Source organism: Zootoca vivipara, chromosome 13 (assembly GCF_963506605.1).
Source record: "Zootoca vivipara chromosome 13, rZooViv1.1, whole genome shotgun sequence".
In the NCBI taxonomy this organism is placed as follows: domain Eukaryota; kingdom Metazoa; phylum Chordata; class Lepidosauria; order Squamata; family Lacertidae; genus Zootoca; species Zootoca vivipara.
The window spans coordinates 24,396,793-24,417,912 of record NC_083288.1 but is presented as its reverse complement, the minus strand read 5'-3'; the positions used below and the strand labels follow the sequence as shown (position 1 = coordinate 24,417,912).

The 21,120-nt window shown below is 45.0% G+C and overlaps 1 protein-coding gene across 1 annotated transcript in view; it reads right to left on the bottom strand.

The window, feature by feature from the left end:
* Window positions 1-241: 241 nt before the first annotated feature.
* TNS4 (tensin 4) overlaps window positions 242-21,120 on the bottom strand; it is a 31,521-nt gene continuing 10,642 nt past the window's right edge. Inside the window, exons 3-13 of the mRNA XM_035136075.2 lie at window positions 15,030-15,441; window positions 14,039-14,454; window positions 12,133-12,219; window positions 11,121-11,228; window positions 9,083-9,175; window positions 8,451-8,528; window positions 7,591-7,662; window positions 6,096-6,264; window positions 4,980-5,048; window positions 3,388-3,414; window positions 242-1,928 (exon numbers count right to left, since the gene is read on the bottom strand). Coding sequence (XP_034991966.2) covers window positions 1,799-1,928; window positions 3,388-3,414; window positions 4,980-5,048; window positions 6,096-6,264; window positions 7,591-7,662; window positions 8,451-8,528; window positions 9,083-9,175; window positions 11,121-11,228; window positions 12,133-12,219; window positions 14,039-14,454; window positions 15,030-15,441 — 1,661 coding nt within the window. The 3' untranslated portion in view covers window positions 242-1,798. The remainder of the gene's footprint in view (window positions 1,929-3,387; window positions 3,415-4,979; window positions 5,049-6,095; window positions 6,265-7,590; window positions 7,663-8,450; window positions 8,529-9,082; window positions 9,176-11,120; window positions 11,229-12,132; window positions 12,220-14,038; window positions 14,455-15,029; window positions 15,442-21,120) is intronic.

The window sequence follows — 21,120 nt, the reverse complement described above, 5'->3', positions numbered from 1 at the left end:
GCAGAGCCTTGTTCACAGATTGCATAAGAAGCTTTCCAGGTTCCCTCGGAGACTCAGCTTGCAACGTGGCCAGGAAAAAGGAAAAAAAGGAAAGCGAAGTGAACATTAACGAGAGTGATTATGTTTTTGCTTTTATCAAAATAGGCCTGCGCCATAATAGGCCTGACCAGCCATGTAGACCCTTCCTACGCTTTGGACTGAGGGTGAGCAAATAAAAAGGAAAAAAAAAAGGGGGGGGGAATGCAGCTAAAATCTGACTCTTTGGCACCACCTGCAGCTCAGGATAAATCAGGCCCCCTTGCCAGTGGGAGGCTGTGGCCCAGCCCCAGCTCGAATGAGGGAAAAGAGCAAAATGAGGAAAAAGAGTAAAAACTTCAGAGAAATCTCACTACCCAGTCGCTTCATAAACATCTCCAGCAGAGGGGCCAAGAACACAAGAGCAGCCCCCCCCATTATACTCAAATCATTGCCGCTGGCGATACTGACGAACACAGAAGGTCAAATTGGGTCAGTCACATGCGGCAAAAGAAGGAGAATCAGTCGAAGAAATGCACTTCAACTCTTTTGTTGGGAGAGTTATTTTTGTGCCACTGCTTCCTAAAAGCTGTTGGCATCATTCTTTCGGAGCCTTTCAGAGGATCGTAAAACCCTGGTTTTATACATATCGCAAATGCTAGCCCAGAGCCTCCGAGTATCCCAATTTTCCAGGGATGTCCCTGATTTAGAGAAGCCATCCCAGTTTCTGATTTGATCCTGGAATGTCCCACTTTTCCTTAGGACGTCCCTATTTCCATTGGACAAATGTTGCAGGTTATGGAGTTATCCGACCTCCGAGCCATTGACGATTTTGATCATTTAGCCCACACTTCAGCCGCTCTTAGTTCCAGTGCAGATTACAGTAATAAGATTCATATAGAAGTTATTGATATGTCCAGTATATATTTAATAAGAATAATATACAGTATCAAAACAACAACACTACGGCAGCCATGTTTACAGTTGGCCCTCTCAGCTCAACCCTCTTTCAAAGGCTGGGTGAAAAAAGGGTATATTTACGCAGCAACAAAAGTTGAATAATGACGGTGTTGTCCCTATAGCGAAGGGAAGTGAGTTCCATAAACAGGGCCTTCTCCGTAGTGGCCCCCTATCTCATGTCACTGCATTGTGGGTATCCCCTAACAACGGGGCAACAAGAAGGGCCTCTGCTGCTGATCTCAATTACATGAGCAGGCTGGTGCCGAACCACTTAACACTGACAGCTGCATTCCGCAGCAACTGCAGCATCTCAATATTCTTTATAAGTATTTACACATTACAATAGTCCAGTCAAGGGGCGAACTGAGCATGGATCCCTGTAGTGGGTTTTCTGTTGGCAGAACTATTTCAAAGACTTGCTATTACCAAGGCAAATCAGTACAACTTTGCATGTTGCAAGACTATCTTTTTTCCACAGGGTAGAAAAACACCTTTCTGATCAATTGGCCTACTAAAGAGTATTCTGGTTGAAATAGGAGCCCAGAAATTACACGGTTGGCCTTCCTGTAGACCAGAGAGAGAATCCAGTCACTGAATCATTCCTGCAAAGACATATAATCTGCTGCTGCTTCCCATTGCCACATTTCTGTTGCAGCCCTCACAACACTCATACAGCCATGGTTTGTCTCCAGAGCCTTTTCAAAATGCAACCCAGAGAGCTTTCAAAGACCAAGAGCGCACTGTTGTGCTTATGGGGCGGGGCGTATAGGGAGCGGTGGGGCAGCATTGCTAGGAGACAGAGGACCCCGGCATTTGGGCAATGTTAAGCAGCAGGTAGAAGTTTCTTGATGAAGTCAACAATGTGGGAAGCCGGATGCACTGCGTCATATTCTGCAAAGAGGTGGCAGATATTCTCGGAGTCTGCTGGGCTTTTGGCAATGACACCGAAGATCCTGTGGTGAGAAACAGAGAGTAAACAAATCCCTATGTGATAGGTTTACGCTCATGAAAAAATGCTCAAGCATGTAGACTTGAACTTCGGACACACCATGATTCCTTAAACCGCAGAGAAACACACCAACCTCTGGCTGGGCATATTAAAACACACTTCCTCCCCACCCCCAATACTATTTTACCCCCAAAACTATAACTCCCAACACCTTTAATGAACTACAGTTCCCAATGTTCTTTTTTGTGTGGGTGAGGAAGAAAAGGTGCTTTAAATGTGTTGCATATGCACAGCCAGAGGTGGTGTGTGTTACTCTGTGGTTTAAGGAATTTTCCAAGTCCTCATTTTGTAGAATATATTCTGCCTTTGGTAGTTATGGGGAAGGGCAAAGAGTTACAAAAGGCATTCCCCCCCCCCACCTTTCTCTTCCATTCCTTTGTTCAAATGGCATCTCGCTTGGAACGCAAGGGGCTGGGAGGAGGCAACGCCCAGGGTGACTCACCTCCACTAAGTGCCCTATTTCTCTCCCCACACCCACCTCCATTCACCCCTGTAATCACTTTGTTATATAAACTGTTTTAGAAAAGTTACAGGTAGGTAGCCGTGTTGGTCTGAGTCGAAGCAAAATAAAAAAAATCCTTCAGTAGCACCTTAAAGACCAACTAAGTTTATATTTTGGTATGAGCTTTCGTGTGCATGCACACTTCTTCAGATACACTAGAAACGTGTTTTAGAAAAGTAAGGCTCAGAAGATTAAGGTCCGAATCCAAAATGAATGAAGAGCCATAAAAAGCAAAGGGACATGAGCTGCAATCTTAAGCACATGTCCTCAGGTGAAACCCATTCAGTTCAGTTCAATTCAATTCAGTTCAGTTCAATTCAATTCAATGGGACTTGCATTCAAGGAAACAGGGGACTGCCAGATAGGGAATGAATATTGTAAATGACTTGGTTCAGTTATCAGGAATAGGTGTGCGTTTGTGACACAATAGCTCTCCCCCACTTTATTTTTTAAAAACTGGATTTTCCCAGAAAGGAAATCCAGATTAAATGGGGGGGGGGTTAACCTGTTGGCTTGTTGATGCCAACAGCTGTGAAAAAGCATGCAGAGAAGCCCCTACCCCCCCCACAATAAACCCCCCATTTGGAAGCACCCTTAGCAAGCATCTGCTAGCTTACCATGAGGGTATCTATCAAACCTCAATGCCTTTTAGTTGAATTTCTGTTGCTGCCTTTTTCTCAACCCTTAGCCTGCAGTCCTATACCATACACACATTTAACTGGGAGCCAGTCCCACTGAATTCGGTAGGACTTCCTTCTGAGCAAGAATGCATAAGATTGTGCTGCTGCTACTAATAATGCTTTACGGGGAAACAATCGCCCTAACAAATCTCTAATTCCTCATATCATCGTCTAGCCTCTGTGTATTTCATGAAGCTTCTCACCCCATCCATATAGCTTACCTGGAAATTTTGGAAAATTTCTGCCACCTTTACAAAAATAAAAAATAAAAATGAGAAAGAGGGGAAATTAGACTTCATATTCAACAAATCATTTCATTAGCTTGCTTCTTTAACGTAACAATCTGACTCAGTATAAGGCAGCAGATCTCGATGCAAATCTTTGTCCCTGCCCCGCTTCCTGATACAGATTTTCCTGCAGCCCTTATTCCCTGGCGGGGAGGGGGGGCGCCATTTGGGGGTCTGTGTCAGGTGCCAAAATGTCTTGGGCCAGCCCTGATCCACCATGCTATAACAATTAAACTTTGCAAGAAAGTGCTTAAAATACAACATTTGCACTTCCCCTTTTTGATTCACTCATTCTTTTTTATGAGGGATTCAGGCTAGGTTGCTGCCAAACTACTGCAACCCAGTGTTTTCTAGATGCAAGCAAAGAATATGGTACGTAGGTTGCTAGGAAATAGTCTGGAACATGGGTGGACAGAAAGTGCATTGGGATCTACTACTACCGGTAGTAGATATCCTGGTGATTGGCAGCAGATAGGCAAGGGTGTCTGGCTCCCAATGGTTTAGCAACAGCAAGAACAACAGCATTAAGATACATTCAACAATGTGATTAACATTTGAATGATATAAATTGGAGAACTGACTAAAAACGTCAACAGTAAAATATTCAGGAATGGTAGGCAAGTAAAATGAACCATGGAAGGAGAAGGAAGGAAGTCATTGGATATATGGTATTATGTACAATGTTTATTTTGATATGTATAATTTGAAAACTTAATAAAAACTATTTAAAAAAAATCAATAGCAACAACAAATTAACTTTTCTCACTTAGTGAAATGAAGAAAGCTAACCAGGGTGGAATCTAGACACATATTTTAAAAATGCTGTGAAAATGCTTTTTTTAAAAAATGTTTTAAAAGTATATGTTGAATTTGCCATTAGCGCACCATCGCCATCTAGTGTCACATTTGTATAATGCACTTAAAACATTATATTTGCAGCTGTATAGCCGAGTCCCAGAAGTGCAGTTTGCTGTGAAAAGGCTGTGAGCCCAGTTCAGTTTCTGGTACTGAGAAACAATTCCTTAGGCTAATATGGCACCCTTTTTCTTCGATTCTAACTCTATGACTTTTGCACCTGGCTCCGGCTGGTAGATCTTGTGAAACAAATAGGCAGAGTGGGTCTGACAAGCTTGAAGTCTGCCCACCCTTTTAGGAGTAGCCATAGAGAGCCATTATTATTTCTGAAGGCAGCCCTGTTTAGGGAAGCTTTTTAATGACTGATGTTTTAATGTATTTTTCATCTCCTGTTGGAAGCCGTCCAGAGTGTCTGGGGACACCCAGCCAGATGATGGCGGGGTATAAGTAATAAATTATTGTTATTGTTATTGTTATTGTTATTGTTATTGTTATTGTTATTGTTATTGTTATTCAGCCTCCTATGGCCAACCACATGGAGAGAAAGCACTGGCCCTAAAAGACCCTTGGGAAATAAACTGTGTGGGTGAGATGGGGAGAAATCAAAATTGCTGCATGTGGCCTTCTGTTAATGCTGGTAGCAATACTGGAGGAACAGCTTGGTCACTTACTTCCGGTTTTCGGGGTCCATGTCACAAAAGCTGATGGCAGTCAGTGGATAGTGCCGCCGGAAGAAAACCCTGCGGAGAGGAGGCAAAATCAAGCACGTTTCTCAAACTTCTTTTAAAAAAGGAAAACACCCAAAACAAAACCAATGTGTTACTTAAGAAGTCAGTTCAAAAATGGCTATTCCAGGGTAGGGATGTAAAAAAGGGCTATTGTCATCTGTTCCTCCTTGTATATGCACTATTCAGCACAGTTTCTTTTCCGCTGCACTGAAAAAAAACCCCTGCATTATTTGTCTTGCCCCTAGTGGTGAAATTACGTAATTTATGTAATTGAAGCAAATTACATTATGGTTTCCTGCCAACCTAGCAGTTCGAAAGCACATCAAAGTGCAAGTAGATAAATAGGTACCGCTCCAGCAGGAAGGTAAACGGCATTTCCGTGCGCTGCTCTGGTTCGCCAGAAGCGGCTTTGTCATGCTGGCCACGTGACCTGGAAGCTGTACGCCGGCTCCCTCGGCCAACGAGAGATGAGCGCTGCAACCCTAGAGTCGGTCACGACTGGACCTAATAGTCAGGGGTCCCTTTACCTTTTACGTTATGGTTACGTTACTCCACCCCATTCATCTCTTTTTGTTGTTGTTTTAAATAATTCCTTTATTTCCACCCCATTCATCTCAATGCAAAGGAAACAGAATGCAAATGTGTGGTGGCGGCGGCGGTGAGGATGTAATCAATCATGTAACATTTGTGGACAGAAAGCCACATCTGTCACGGATGCTTTAGTTGAGATTCCTGGAATCTCAGGGTCCCCTCCACCTCTATAAATCCATGTTTCTGTGGACGACAACAGCGGCGAATATTGGTCGTATTCACTGGTTTGCTTCCCATTCTACACATGGGATGGACCGGCCATTTCCGCTCCTGTCGGAATTCTCTAATATCCCCCTTGGGCAGAAATCTCCCCAGTTCCTGCGCATCGGGAGCACCTCTGCTTTTGTCTCCGACATTGGAAAAGGTCTGTCCTCTTTCCCACCCCCAACAATTTAACAGAGCAGGCAGCTCTGTAATAAAAGGTCTCCTTCCCCCTCCGCCACCCACTGTCCTATTCAGCTTCCTTACTTCCGCTGGATGTCTGTCAAGGTGATCCCTTGGTCAGTCACTTTGAAGTGGACGATGGTGGGCGTAGGCGGGACCTCCAGTTCGAAAGTGGCAGAGACGGCTTTCCGAACTGCTGCTTTGCCAGTGAGCGTCTCCATGGTCAGGGAGTGGAGGTACAGGAGATTGCAGACTGTTAAGGCCAGAAGGCCGAGAGAGAGACAGAGAGAGAGAGAGAGAGAGAGAGAGAGAGAGAGAGAGAGAGAGAGAGAGAGAGAGAGAGAAGAAAGGATGATTGATGACCTATTGTGGCTGCTGACCTCTGGGGGTGGTGTTAATAAATGTAAAAATGAAATTAAACTCTCTCCCCCTACCCAAACCCCTCCAAATGGCTGTGATGGGAAAGGTGTTCGGGTTGGTAGTGTTTCTCACTTCTTTTTTTAAAAAAAGGCCAGATGTGCATTCCTGGAGTTGGACAGCGCACGCACACACACACACAGAGTAAGTGGTTAAGGCATGCTGGGGAGAAGAGCTACCATCCCTCCTCCAGCCAGGGCATCAACAAACCCGGTTTTGAGGTATCAACACTGGAGAAGGATGGGTGCTGCCTGCCCTGCGTGTCATCCCTGGAGAGGGTGTCATGCTCCGGGTGCACAGCATGCGTGCCACTCTGGCGCCCCACTCTGGTGCTGGAACAGCTAGCTCCGCCTCTGGGTATCAATTACTCAGTTTGGAGAGCACTGCAAAACCTTCCTTTTCAGGCAGGACTTTGAAAACTAAGGCGCAGACGATGCAGATCACTGGGCTGCTGCTATCAGGGCAATTGGTACTTTAACGCTGGTTCAAAATGTGTATTTTCATTATTGCTCTTAACTAGATTGTTTCCATTACTTCGTATTTAATTTTCAAAAAAGTTTTTTAAATGTTGCAAGCTGCCTTGAATCCCAGTTTGGGAGAAAGGTGGGATATACTGTGCATTAAATATTATTATTATTATTATTATTATTATTATTATTATTATTATTATTACAGTGGTGCCTCGCTAGACGAAATTAATTCGTTCCACGGGTCTTTTCTTATAGCGAAAAAATTCGTCTAGCGAATCCCATAGGAATGCATTGAAATTTTTTTGAAATTTTTTTTGCCCATAGGAACGCATTAATTGAATTTCAATGCATTCCTATGGGAAACCGCGATTCGCTAGACGAATTTTTCGTAAAACGCATTCGTCTAGCGAGGCAAGCTCCGCTCGAAAAATCCTTTCGTTAAGCGGAAATTTCGTTAAGCAGGGCATTCGTTAAGCGAGGCACCACTGTATTATTATTATTATTTTGCAGGCTACTAGCTTGGCTAAGTTTACTTATGAGGCTGGTCTGAGTGATGGCAAAATGGGGTATCTTCGCAGCAGAAGCTGCATGTAGACAGAAGAATAGATTTGAATGTACAATACTCGGCTTCGATACACCAAGCAGCCCCTACTAACTGAACATATAGGTGTGCATGCTCTCGTTTCACTCACCTGCAGCTTTCATTGAAACTGGAAGAGTGGCTTCTGAACCCACAGCAGGATTTTCTCTTCCTCCAAAGAAATCTGAAGTGAGGTTGGAGGTGGGGAAATCAAAGTAGGAAAAAATACCTAATCAGACTAAGGGCAACAATGCACCAATGGCAATCCATATTGTTCTAATTTTCAGTTCTGGTGCACAGGGGAACCATCACACCAGTCTTTAAAGATGCATACCAAAATCAAAACTAAAGCCAAATCATAAAAGCAGGAGTTGCTTCATTATTCTTCTCCTGCAGGATGAAGCAACCTCTCCCTCTTCACAGTGTCACTAACAGTCACATTTACTACTGATTCAAATGCTGATTCAATTGTTACCTAGCTATCCCCACCCCCACCCCGTCCTGGTGCTTTAGGTGGGCTGTTTGCCTTTTTATTTTTTGAAAGTGGTACTTGTATTTGTGAGAACTAGAAGATTTTATCATATCACACCAATTTTGCGTCAGTTGAATTGGCTTGAATTTACGGCCTCAGCTTAAAGCACTGTTACAAACCGTTACGTCCCTGAACAATCAGGTTGCTTGATGAACAGCCTATATGAACCTGCCTGAGCCCCAAAATTGGCCTCAGAGGCCCTTCTAAGATTAATCATGCTGGTGGGCACTGAAGACAAGGCCTTTTCAAAGGATGGCCCCACATATGTGAAATTCCCTTCTCCAAGAACCTGTGGCTGTCCAGCCCCAGCCGGCACGTAAATCAGGAGAGCCTTAGATTCCCTCTCCCACTCCTGTGACTAGCATGAATACTGATGGTCTACAGAGCACACCATTCCTTTCAGCGCTTCAAAAATTATTTGCTTCAGTTGCTAAACGTACCTTGGCTGGGGATAACCAGTCTGCAGGGCAATGCTAAAGGCATGATGGTGTGTTGATATACAAACGCCGAGAGACTTCCTGTAACAAAGAGATAGAGGAAGAAGTTTGTACACGGTGTTCTTAAACCTCTGAACCCAAAATCTCTGCCAAAATTCTCATTTCCCCCCTGCATTCTGCCACTGATTAACAGCTGCACTGAATGTTTGTTAACGAACTAGAGAAATTATTATAGGGGAACCAACGAAGAACTAACAGAAAACAGTTTTCAGAGATAACATGTTGTCTTTTTCGGGACATTGCGAGACAAACCAGAGTTTATACCATGCCTCATATCCATCCTTGCTCCTCCTAGGGTTGTACATCCTTGGAAACCAGTCAACTCATTACTTTGGGGATCCATTCCATATGTTTAGCAAAAGCCAGAGTGGGAACAAGCAGAATGGCTTGCTTAGTAAGAGTGTTAACATTGGACTGGATGGAACTTTGGTTCCATCCAGTTGGGTTCTTCTTAACAGCAAAATGCAGTAACTTCAGAAACACTCACGTTACACACAGCTTCCTAACAACAAATCCTGAAGCAACTGTAATGACATTTAACAAATACAGTAGATGCATCAGGAAGGCTGTCTTACCAAAATAGGGTTCTTCTTCAGCGCCCTTAAGGTGCACTCCTCGGGCAGAAGACTCAATGAGGAAGTGCCTGATAGGATCACTGCCATCCTCCCCTTTAAAACAAAAACAAATAGTGCTGAAACAAACTTGAAATGCAACCCTTCCAAAACAAAAGACCTTGCACCAGAGACTTTGAAAAAATGCAAAAACTGGACTGGATTTTAAAATTTGGCTCGTGTCTTTGCATCCTCTTCTGCTTTCACTTTCCACTCCCTTCTCCTTACTCATTTTAGTGCTATTTCACATTTTTTAAAAATATATATATTTACAAATTATAAATCACAAGTAGTGATTCGTAAATAAACCCATTAGTTTCTGAACACTGTTTTGTGTATTCTTTGTACAGAATAAAGAACTAAAACAAACATAGCAAAGCATATTCTGTTCCTAAATTCTTGGCCTTTTGTTCTTTTTTAAATCACTGATGCTATGTCTATGGTACAACATCAAACCAGCTGGAGAGGGAGAATTTACTATTTGGCTCACCTACCTCCCAACTGTTTTAGCTCAAGGGTTGTGTATAATGGGGGAGACACAATGGCATCATGTTACAGACATGGATTTCATTTTATTTTAAACCCAACAATTTATTGTCTCTCATGTCTATCATAAAGAAATGATAGAAATAAAGGTTATACCATTTCAAATACATTCTCAATGTAAACTGTTTAGTTGGAATCCTGAATGCAAAGCAAGAGTTACATAGGTAACATCCTATGCACAGAGACACATAGGCAACACCCATATCAGTGTGGTGTAGTGGTTAAGAGCGGTAGACTCGTAATCTGGTGAACTGGGTTCGCGTCTCCGCTCCTCCACATGCAGTTGCTGGGTGACCTTGGGCTAGTCACACTTCTTTGAAGTCTCTCAGCCCCACTCACCTCACAGAGTGTTTGTTGTGGGGGAGGAAGGGAAAGGAGAATGTTAGCCACTTTGAGACACCTTAAAGGTGAAGGAACCCCTGACCATTAGGTCCAGTCGTGACCGACTCTGGGGTTGCGGTGCTCATCTCGCTTTATTGGCCGAGGGAGCCGGCGTACGGCTTCCAGGTCATGTGGCCAGCATGACTAAGCTGCTTCGGGTGAACAAGAGCAGCGCATGGAAACGCCGTTTACCTTCCCGCCAGAATGGTACCTATTTATCTACTTGCACTTTGACGTGCTTTCGAACACCTTAGGGTAGTGATAAAGTGGGATATCAAATCTAAACTCCTCCCCCTCCCCTCCTCCTCCTCCTCCTCCTCCTCCTCCTCCTCCTCCTCCTCCTCCTCCTCCTCCTCCTCCTCCTTCTTCTTCTTCTTCTTCTTCTTCTTCTTCTTCTTCTTCTTCTTCTTCTTCTTCTTCTTCTTCATAGCTTCCTCCAAAGAATCCTGGTCACAGTAGTTCACCCTCAAAGAAACTACAACTCCCTGCACCCTTAAAGAACTACAGTTCCCAGGATTCTTCTGAGAAAACCTTGTTTTTTAAAATGGGTAGTGCAGATGTGACCATAGACAGTGGGCACCTTTTATTCTTTCACACCCTAAAACCACATCTTTCCAGTTGCAAGAGTGCTGTGTGGTTCCAGTTTTATTATTTTATCATTGTTTTTAAAGTGCACCCCAGCCAGCAAAAGCTTGGGGAAGACACATATTCCTATCTAATTTTCTATCTTCCCCTTCCTTTATCTATATTGTCAACACTAAGACTGGGAACCTCAGGACAGTAAAGCCCGAGGCAGGTATTAAAATCCTGCAGGAACTTGCAATAGAAGCTCCTGAGCACAGTGGTATGCAGTGAAACTTTTCATAGGGGAACAGTTAGGGCCAGAAGTGCTAGCTTGTGAGGGATTTGAGGGGGGTGGCGATGTTGCACACATGAGCATCGCGCCTCCCTCCCTAAGCTGCGCAGAAGCTTCCCGGGCTTTGGGAAGAAGGTGCCAGGGGAACAATGCATTGACCGCACACCACTGCTTGAGCAAGACCAACCCGCTCCCCCCTGCTAAGGGAAGCCTCAGTACCTGTTTTGCCGCTGAAGACTTTCATGGCCAAGCCAAACGAGCCGCGGTAAGATGTGCTGTCCCGCATGATGAAAGTGCCAGGGGGTTCATCAGCTAGCATCTGGACAGCTGTTTAACGACACACAGTAGGCAAAGCATCGCCATGACCAAAGAAGGGCGTTATTTTATGAAGGCAGGTGGGTTGGCAATATTGTCAACAACAACAACAGTGTGTATGGTGCTTTCTAGTGTTCAAAACATTTCACATGCATTGTGTAAATTCCAGGGACACATTTCTGCCAGGCAAAAACCACTTTGGATGCACAGGGCAAGAGCAGTGTGGGGGAAGGGGCGGCTGTGGAGATAGGGTGTGGCCCAGGGAGAGTTCTCTGGGCCAGATAGTTCTCTATCTCAGCCTGGAGGGCTGCTTTTGACTGAAGTTCCCTGCCCTCATTGTGTAATCCTTGCAAGAACCCTGTGGTTGGACCTCCAGATGTTGTTGGACTCTGGAAGTGGTCTGTGGTCTGGGATGATGTGAGTGATGTGGCAGGCATCAGGGGGGCTACAGGTTCCCTATCTCTTGTATATGTGGACTTGCATGTGTTCTTTTCTCCTTAGTACTTTCAGAATAAGCAAAGGAGGATTCTCCAGCCTGTGCTTACCTCTGATTTGTAAAGCCAAGGCAGGGTGGTGGCGTTTGCTGGGGGAAAGCAGCGCTCAGGAGAGCATCCTTAACCCTTCCCCCCCAACCCCCCACCGCCAATTGCCCAGTCGAGTTAGGAAAAGTGACTGGCTTGAGGTTTGCAAAGGAGAAAGCAGTGGGCAGGGTAAGGGTTAAGAAACCCTCTTCCCCATTTGATGTTTCCTCCCCTTACAAATGCACCCTCTGGCCTCCTACGATCTTCATTTTGCCCAGGTTGACTCTGGGCCCTGCTATTCCAGAGGAATAAAATATGGCTGCAGCTTTACCCAGTGTTTCTTAAATTCCCTGCTATTCCCTCACCTCCCCCAGGACCACCATGCCTTATTTTACCTTGGTCCCTTGTGATGCTAGGCTTGAACCAATACTTGGAGGTGTCCATCACAAACTTCATCGTTGTCTGGGTTTCTTTTGAATAGCCTGCAAGAGGGAAGAGGATACAGAAAAAGTTGGAGGCAATGTCCAAAAAGCAACTGCAATGATCAGAGAGACTGGTCGTTCCTTTAATTTTTAGGCTAGAAAAACAGGTGGCTGAAGTGGGGTCTGAAAGGGACTTATGAAATCATAAAGAATCAGGGAAAGGAGACACTATTTGAAATGAACCAGCCATTGAAATGGCTAGACAACAGATTTATGGAAATAAGAGGAAATAACACAAATTAACCTATTGAATTCATTGCTACAGATGTTAGCCATGGACTGAACTATACCTGAAAGTAGTTCCCTTAATGCCGGGTGAACGAAAGGTGAATTAAATTCATTTTGGGGTAGATCTTTTAAAGATATCTAATTCATTTTCACATTCATTCTTTCCTTACCCTCTGCAGTAGGACTGAATACTTAGCTTTCATTTTTTTATAAAGAAAGTTAGAAAGCAAAAAGTGGAGGCTATTCTCTAAGGCTTATTAGGCAGACACAGAGGTGTTGCTGCTGCTAAGATCTCCAAGTCAGTTAATCGCTGCTGCTAAGCAATCAGAAAGAAGGAATGTCCAGCATTTCTGGTATTGTCTGTGCTAAAGGGATTTTCCCTCTTCCAACAGGAGTAGCTTGCCGTAAATAGTACAGGAAAAAGCCTGTGATGCATTGTGCCTTTGACATGTGTGTGGCTGGTACAAATTAAACAGGGCAAGTCTTTTCTAGTATGGAAATAAAATTGTGGGGAAAGCTTCACCAGCTGACATTCTATCTGTCAAGATATCTTTTTACTTGTGCGTGGCCCCCAATTTGCTTTTGAACTGCTTACTTGAGCACAACCTGTTTAGGGAAGTTTTTAATATTTGATGCTGTACTGTTTTTAATATTTGGTTGGAAGCTGCCCAGAGTGGCTGAGGAAACCCAGCCAGATGGTTGGGGTATAAATAATATATTATTATTATTATTATTATTATTATTATTATTATTACAACAGCTTGTAATATTCTGAATGTTGGATTTTATTTTTCTGAAGACAAACCTTTTATAAACTAAAAAGTTCATTTGGATGAAATTGAACTGTTTAGTTAAAGGATGAACTCAAACTGGTTCATTATCGATGGGACAAACTTGAATTAGTTTTTTAAAAATAAACATTCCAAGCACTGATCCTTCCTTTCCATGTGCCCTATTTGCAACAAAGTTGTTTTGAAATTATATATATACAGTATATATACACACACTAGCTGGCCCGGCCACGCGTTGCTGTGGCCCATCCCTGTGCTTCCCCCCCCCCCGCCCTGTCCTGATCCATGACGTATCCCGTCTCCTCCCCCCTCCCCCCCCGGCTCATCCCTGTGATTTTCCCCACCCATGACCCATGACCTATCCTGCCTCCCCCCCTGTCCCGACCCATGATGTATTCCGTCCCCTCCTCCCCCCAACACCCACCCAGGCACCCCATCTCCATTTGGCCTAGTCTGTAAAGGTGCTGTGGAGAGGGAAGGTTTTCTAGCTGCAGTACCAGTGTAGCCACCACTAGAGGGTGCTGTTTTGCAACCTCTTCTGGCTTCTTTTTCCCAGCATGTACCGTCTTTTGGGTGAGTTGTGTTGAAACACGGGGTTCTGGTTTTTTTTACCTTGTGCAGGTGTGACATATCTCTACGCAAAAGGTATATGCTTCCTCTCACAGTAGCATGGGACGTTGTGTGCAAATTTGAACGCTATCAGTCAAGCGGTTTTGGTGAAAAGTGGAAACACACCCACATGCCCTTTTTACATTATATATTTATATATATGTTCTATTCACAGGGGTAGGATGACTTACTGTCCAGAGACGAAGAAGACGAGAGCGAGCTCTCTGAAGATGTTTTGTTGGAACTGCTGGCACCGGAAAATGAGCCAGAACTGGGCGGGGGCATCTTCTGTTTGAAAGAACCTGGGTGATTCCTGTAAGGTTTGGAGGGCATCTCACTGTCTTCAAGACGGCCATTGATAAGCACAATGGGCACATGGGATGGGGAGCTTGTGACGGGTGAAGGAGAGCAGCTATTGGTCTGTCCCTTCTGGAACGGCTGAGGTAGGGGAGAATTCCCTTTCTGGGAGCAACTGACACCAGGGTAGTAGGAACCTGAGCTCCAGGAACCAAGGGAAGAACCATTGAGGGATCCAACAGAGGAAGGACTTCCCGTTGACCTGGTCTGAGGAGTGTCGGGCTCATTGTTGGACAGTGATTGGGAGCTGCTGCAAAAGACGAAAGGAAACACAGGAGGAGGTATTAAGGAAGAGGCATAAAATTATTAGCACCAAATCAAGGCCTGCAGGTCTTTCTGGCCTGAAGGGCACCATCAAGTCACAAACTGTGCTTGCAGAAAGAAAGGAAAGAGAGCACACTTTCCTCAGAAGCTTAATGACTTGACACCATGGTAATTGACAGGTAGGGTCCACTTGTCACAATGACCTGCGGGGAGGTGGTGAAGCTCAGGATCCAGTCTGTTCGACCAGATCCTGTTTGCTACCCTGTCTTAAAGTATGTGGTGCCTCTTATCTTCCAAACTCAAAAGTCCCAAGTAGGCAAGGGATCTGCAAAAAAAATGTTGCAGTGGGGAGTGCTCCAGTTCAGGATTCCAACCAGTCCCTTTTCCTCCAGGATACTCCATTCTATTCCTAGTGCCCAGATGATAGAGCTTCTGTACTTTTGATAGATGTGCATGACAAGCTCCCACCTAACTTCTACATATCTACTGCTATAAAGTACAGAAACCTGAATGAGTTAACTTTTAGATCAGGCATAAAGGATTCCCAAGCAACAACTTTACCTTCCAAGGATGTAGCTGGTGTCCGACCCTGGACTTGTCGAAAGCAGAGATGCCTCGCTGCATCGCTGCACCATCCTCCCATGCTGAGACAGCTTCCGTAAGTTCTCAAAGCCTGGGGAGGAAGGCAGCAGGGAACTTGACCTGTAGCCTTTCTGGTCCTGCTGCGGAATGGAGATGCTTTCGGAGACCCGGATGCAAGCCGGCGACTGCCTCCCTGTGGGATACTGGGGGCCACCAGGATCGTGGCCAACCATGAAGGTCATGTGGCCACTGGAGTGGGTTCCTCCATGTGGAAACAAAGGGCAGTGGTTTGGGGGAGACGTAGACTGCGGAGCGCAGGATGGACTCTCTGAGTTCTGCCGAGACTCCTGGCACTTTGGTCTGGCAGGTGACATTTCAATGTACTTTATGTCTGGCAGAAAGAAACATCGAAAACCTCAGAATCAAAAAAGAGCAACAGATAAGATGCAATAGAGCTCAGCAAAGCTTAGTCTCCAACCCTGTTTTTTTTTAAACAATATACCTGCTTCACGACACTAAGAAGCAATATGTATTTCCACATCAATATATATATTTGCGTTTTGTTCTGTACTTTTGTAAATTGCCCTGGAAGCACCATGGAAGGTCTCTCTCTCTCTCTCTCTCTCTCTCTCTCTCTCTCTCTCTCTCTCTCTCTCTCTGTGTGTGTGTGTGTGTGTGTGTGTGAGAGAGAGAGAGAGAGAGAGAGAGAGAGAGAGAGAACATTGCAAAAAGAGCTTCACACTGTTTCACACTATTCCAGCATATGGCAGGAGGCTGGACTAGATGACCCATGGGGTCCCCTTCCAACTGAACAATTATGATTCAGTAATCCTTGCAGCAAAATCATCACCACCACTGCTCTGTAAGGTGGGGGAAAGCATCCTTCACGAATTTGACTTTCAGCAACTGTGAAATGCTAGAGGGGCGGGACAAGTTTGGCTACTCTCACCCTTAAAGCAAATTCTGAGAGGCAGTTAGATTTGCCTTGGGAGAAATCTTGGAGAACCAATTCAATGCTACAGCATCAAACTGGAAGCAGCTGCACAGTGACGCTCCAAATGTTTATTGTTGCTGAGTCTTCAAAGCCGCATTCAAACCAGGCCTCTGTCTTTGAACTTGTTTTCAATGCCAGGACCTGGCGCTGGGATACACACAGAAAGCAAAGCAGCCAAGAGCGAGACTCTGGGCATATGCAGAGTGTAGTGATGGGGAAAGATGGGGTTAAACAGTAAGTGCATTCACTATGTTGGGTTAGAGCTAAAGATTCCACCTGCAGACAGTTCTTGCAGTTACTTTAGTTTTCCTATTCAGTTCTCTCTTTGCTCAATAAATAAGTATAGGTTTTGAGATCTACAAAAAGACAGGGAACTAAACAGGAATAGCTGGGGTATGGGGCAATCCATCTGGCCTATCAATAAGAAGCATTAGGCTGATTGGAACTAGGGACAGAGCTTTCTCAGCGATGGCCCCATATTAATGGAATTCCCTACAGCCATTTCACTGGTGACGTTAGAAAGAATTTGTCAGCTGGTTTAATTACCGTACTTGTTGATTATTTTTACTGCTCACTTTAAGGAATGTAATGTGGCTTTTAATAGGCTTTAAATGTTTGCTGTGTAATTATTTTGTACCCCGCTTGTGAAGGCAATGGCCCTGAAATGCATATATACCGTATTTTTCCGTCTATAAGATGCCCCTATGTATAGGTAAAGGGTAAAGGGACCCCTGACCATTAGGTCCAGTCGTGACCGACTCTGGGGATGCGCGCTCATCTCGCATTATTGGCCAAGGGAGCCGGCGTATAGCTTCCAGGTCATGTGGCCAGCATGACAAAGCCACTTCTGGCGAACCAGAGCAGCACACGGAAACGCCGTTTACCTTCCCGCTGTAGCGGTTCCTATTTATCTACTTGCATTTTGAGGTGCTTTCAAACTGCTAGGTTGGCCCCTATGTATAAGTCCCCCTTATTTTGGGGGACTAGGATTTAAGAAAATTGGGGGGGGGGGAGAGAGATCTATCCATGTATAAGACGTCCCCAAATTTTGGACATTATTTTTAGGGGGAAAACCTAGTCTTATACACAGAAAAATACAGTAAATCAAAGGTCACTCCTGGCTTAATTCCTGGTACTTTCCCTTGCCAGGTACAAATGACCTCCAGGATCTGGAAGGCAAACAACCCTGCCAAAACACGGGTTATATAGAGTCATTCCAGTGATGATCATTGAGACATTACTTGTTGGCACCTGTATGGGAGAGTGTGGCTGATGCTTTAGTTTTTCTCATAGGTCCTGTCTGTACCTGACTCCAGATGAAAAACATATGGTTGACGCCCCAAGAATACATCAGAGGCAAAACCACACCTCAGCGTTGGCAATGATCTTGAAATATATTTTTCTGATATTTCTTATATTCTCCAGAGGTGGAGAAATCTGTGACCCTCCATATGCTGTTGGACTTCAATTCCCATCATCCTGACCACGGGCCATTCTGACTTAAGCCAATGGAGTCCAATACACCTGGAGGGCTACAGGTTCCCCAACGTTGTTATACACAACTAGTCTCATTCAGCCCGTTAAGAAAACGGGCGCTAGAGGTGCGACGGGGCCGCGGCCTTCCCTCTCTTTCTGCGCTCGGCCGCAGGGCGCGCCAGGAACGCAGTTAAACAAAGCGCTCTCCCATCGTGTCCCGTGGCCGACCGCAGAGAGGGAAGGAAGGCCGCAGCCCCGCCGCTCCTCCCACGGGCCAGGTAGGGTTGTCAGGAGGCTGTGACGGAGGACCAAGATGGCAGCATCGGGCTCCAGGGCCGCGGCCCCGGAGCCCGATGCCGCCATCTTGGTCCACCGCTGCAGGGGGACGGGAGGCAGAGGGTTGAGGGGGGGAAGAGAACGCGTGTGTGTGTACGTCCCGCCTCTTCGTCCAGTCCCTGTGTCCGTGGGGCACATGCGCATTAGCGCGGACACAGGGACTGGACGCAGAGACACAGGGACTTTATTATATAGGATTACATGCATATACAGTACATAAAGGTTTCCTTTTTTTAAAAAAAATGGGGGTCTTTACTATCACAGCATCAATGAGTTTGTGCAGTATTTGCATAATGTTAGCACCACTTTACCAACCCTGGAGGAATAACCGGGGGGGGGGGGGCGACCGCACCAAGTTTGACTTTATTACCAAGTGTGTGACACATTTGTTCAGTTTGGACATGCCCACGTTTCTCCGAAAATAAGACACCGTCTTATATTTATTTTCCCTCAAAAAACACACACTATGGCTTATTTTCAGGGGACGTCTTTTTTTTTTTTTTGCTCCTCCTCCTGCCGCGGCCGTCATTGCTGCTGCGCCTATCACTATGTCTTATTTTCGGGGTATGGCTTATATTCCCTGAATGCTTAAAAATTCTGCTATCGCTTATTTTATGACTACGTCTTAAAATAGGGGAAACAGGGTAGAGGCACAAAAACTCCCAGTGTTTTTCTTTGCCCAGTTCTTCTGGGAAGGCTTCCCATTTCAATCTTTTCTCTCCACTGCAATTTATCTCTTTTTAGAGATTAGATTGCAATCTAACAACTGTAATCTGCACTGAAGATGTTGATTTTTTCAGTTATTTTGGAAGTACAGAAAAAGAAGGAGTTGTGTTAAACAGGAGGCAAAGTTCTAACCACTTTGTATAACCACTTTTTGAGTGCTCTAAGTACTTCACATATAGCCGGTGTGTGGAGCCTGTAGCCCTCCAGATGTTGCTGAACTCCAATCATTCAAGTTTGGTCAATACAATTATCCTCACATGGGCAGAGGTAGGAGGAAGACAGAACCTGAACGAATAGAGAAGTGTTTCCCAAACTTGGGTCTCCAGCTGTTTTTGGACTACAGTTCCCATCATCCCTGACCACTGGTCCTTCTGGCTAGGGATAATGGGAGTTGTAGTACAAAAAAAAAACACCCAGCTGCAGACCCAAGTTTGGGAAACACTGAAATAGAGATACAAACTACTTATTACTTACAAATCTTCAATTTTTCCCACCTCAAGAAAAAGTTCACAAGCTGCTTTTTCTCCAATAGCAGGGAAGGGGTACCTGCAGTTTTCCATATGCTTGTTGGACTCAATTTCTAATGAGTTCCAGCTAGGATGGCCAATGATCAGGGATGACGGGAGTTGTAGTCTAGCAACATGAGGAGGACCACAGGTTGCCCATTGTTGCCCAACAGGGTTCCAGGTGCACAATTCGCACTTGTGAACCTCTCCTGATAGCCAACTGCATGTTTTTTTGCAGGAGGGCAACATAGCAATTTATAACCTGTGCACACCCTTTGTGAAATGATGCGATGTGTCTGTATTTTGTACTCTGAAAGTAGTGCTAAAGTACAAAACCTAGCAGGGAGGTGTGAGTCATGTTGCCTTGTTATGCAAGGTGTCTCTGCCTTTCCTTCAGCCTTTGCATTACACAGTCATTGATGGGGACCAGAAAGCTCTAATGGGCAACTAGCTGGTTCAAGCACCTAGTGGGAGCATGATAGCCACCTGCCAGAGTGAAGGTCATCAAATCACAGAAGTGTATTATTATTATTACGCTGCTCATCTGGCTGGGTCTCCCAACTGTGGATTTGGAAGGGATCCTGAGTTTCCAACCCCCCACAAAGCTAAAATAAAACTGATAAGTAAACCATATAACAACACATTTAAAAGCCTGCCAGAACAAAAATGTCTTAAACAAGGAGCAGGTCTAATCTTCCTTGGTACAGAGTCTTACAATTAAGGTGCTACCACTCCAAAGGCCCTGTTTTACATCCCCGCCATAGACACCTGCCTTGACGGCAAAGTGCAGAGTAGGTGCTCCCTTTGAAGATGACTGCAGTTGATGAGTGCGTTCATGCAGGAAGAGGGGGGCCTTCAAATTCCCTGGTCCCAAACCATTTAGGCCGGGCTTTATATGATAAACTATGCCTTCCTGAATTTCCTGGGTGTTGCCAAGTGGGTTCTGGGACATCATCCAGGAGATCTTGTGATGTGGGCTGAGACATCATTGGTTACATTTCCATTTTAGATAAGAATATCTATTGTGTGTGCAAACCCTTCCAGCAACATAAAAAAGCAGCGTGTGGGATGGAAAGAAGCAATTTATTCCTAGTTTCCTGACATGCTTGGTTATTGCAGCTCAAAGATAAATCAGGGGGGGAGACAACAGTTAATCTCATGTTGCCTTTGGCAATCATTGCAGGGAACACCCTCTGAGACATCACCACTAAGTTTTTTTTTAAATGACTAAGCACACTTGTCTCAACAGGCTCCCCACCCCCACCCCCGAAGCCCATGTCATGGGCAAAACACACAATGCTGCATTTAATTGGCGCATCTAATCCAATCAAGAAAAATCAATCAGGTGTGTTAGAGGGAAGAATCATATGGAGTTTAGATTGGGGGCGGGGCGGAGAAACACCACAAACTAGAACAAGTCAATGGATGCATCCTACGCCTAGTGGTAACAAACTGCCAGTGAGGTGGTCAACACCATCTGAACTGAACTTTGACAAAGGTCCCACCTGCACTGCACATTTAAAGCAGCCTCCTACCACTTTAAACAGGCCTGGCCTGCCCCAAAGAATCCTGGGAAATGTAGTTTTTGTTAAGGCCGCTGAGAGTTCTTAGGAGGCTTCTCCTCACAGAGCTACAATTCCCAGAATTTTCCTTAAAAATAGCTCAAAAAGTTCTCTTTTTTGCAAATTTGCTCAACAAGTTTGGCTAAAAACATGGGATTTTCACTGTTTGAAATATGGGAACCCTAGTTAGGGTTGCCAGACTCAATAGAGGACAGGACTTCTGTGCCTTTAACTGCCCTGCTCTCTTTTGAGTCTGGAAACCTTAAAGAGAAACCAGCAGACCCTTTGCTTGGAAATTAAACAAAGGGTCTGCTGGTTTCTCTTTAAGGTTTCCAGACTCAAAAGAGAGCAGGGCAATTAAAGGCACAGAAGTCCTGTCCTCTATTGAGTCTGGCAACCCTAACCCTAGTGGTGTGGGGTGTGTGTGTGTGCGCGCGCAGCCGCACACACACACATGCATTGTGGTGAAG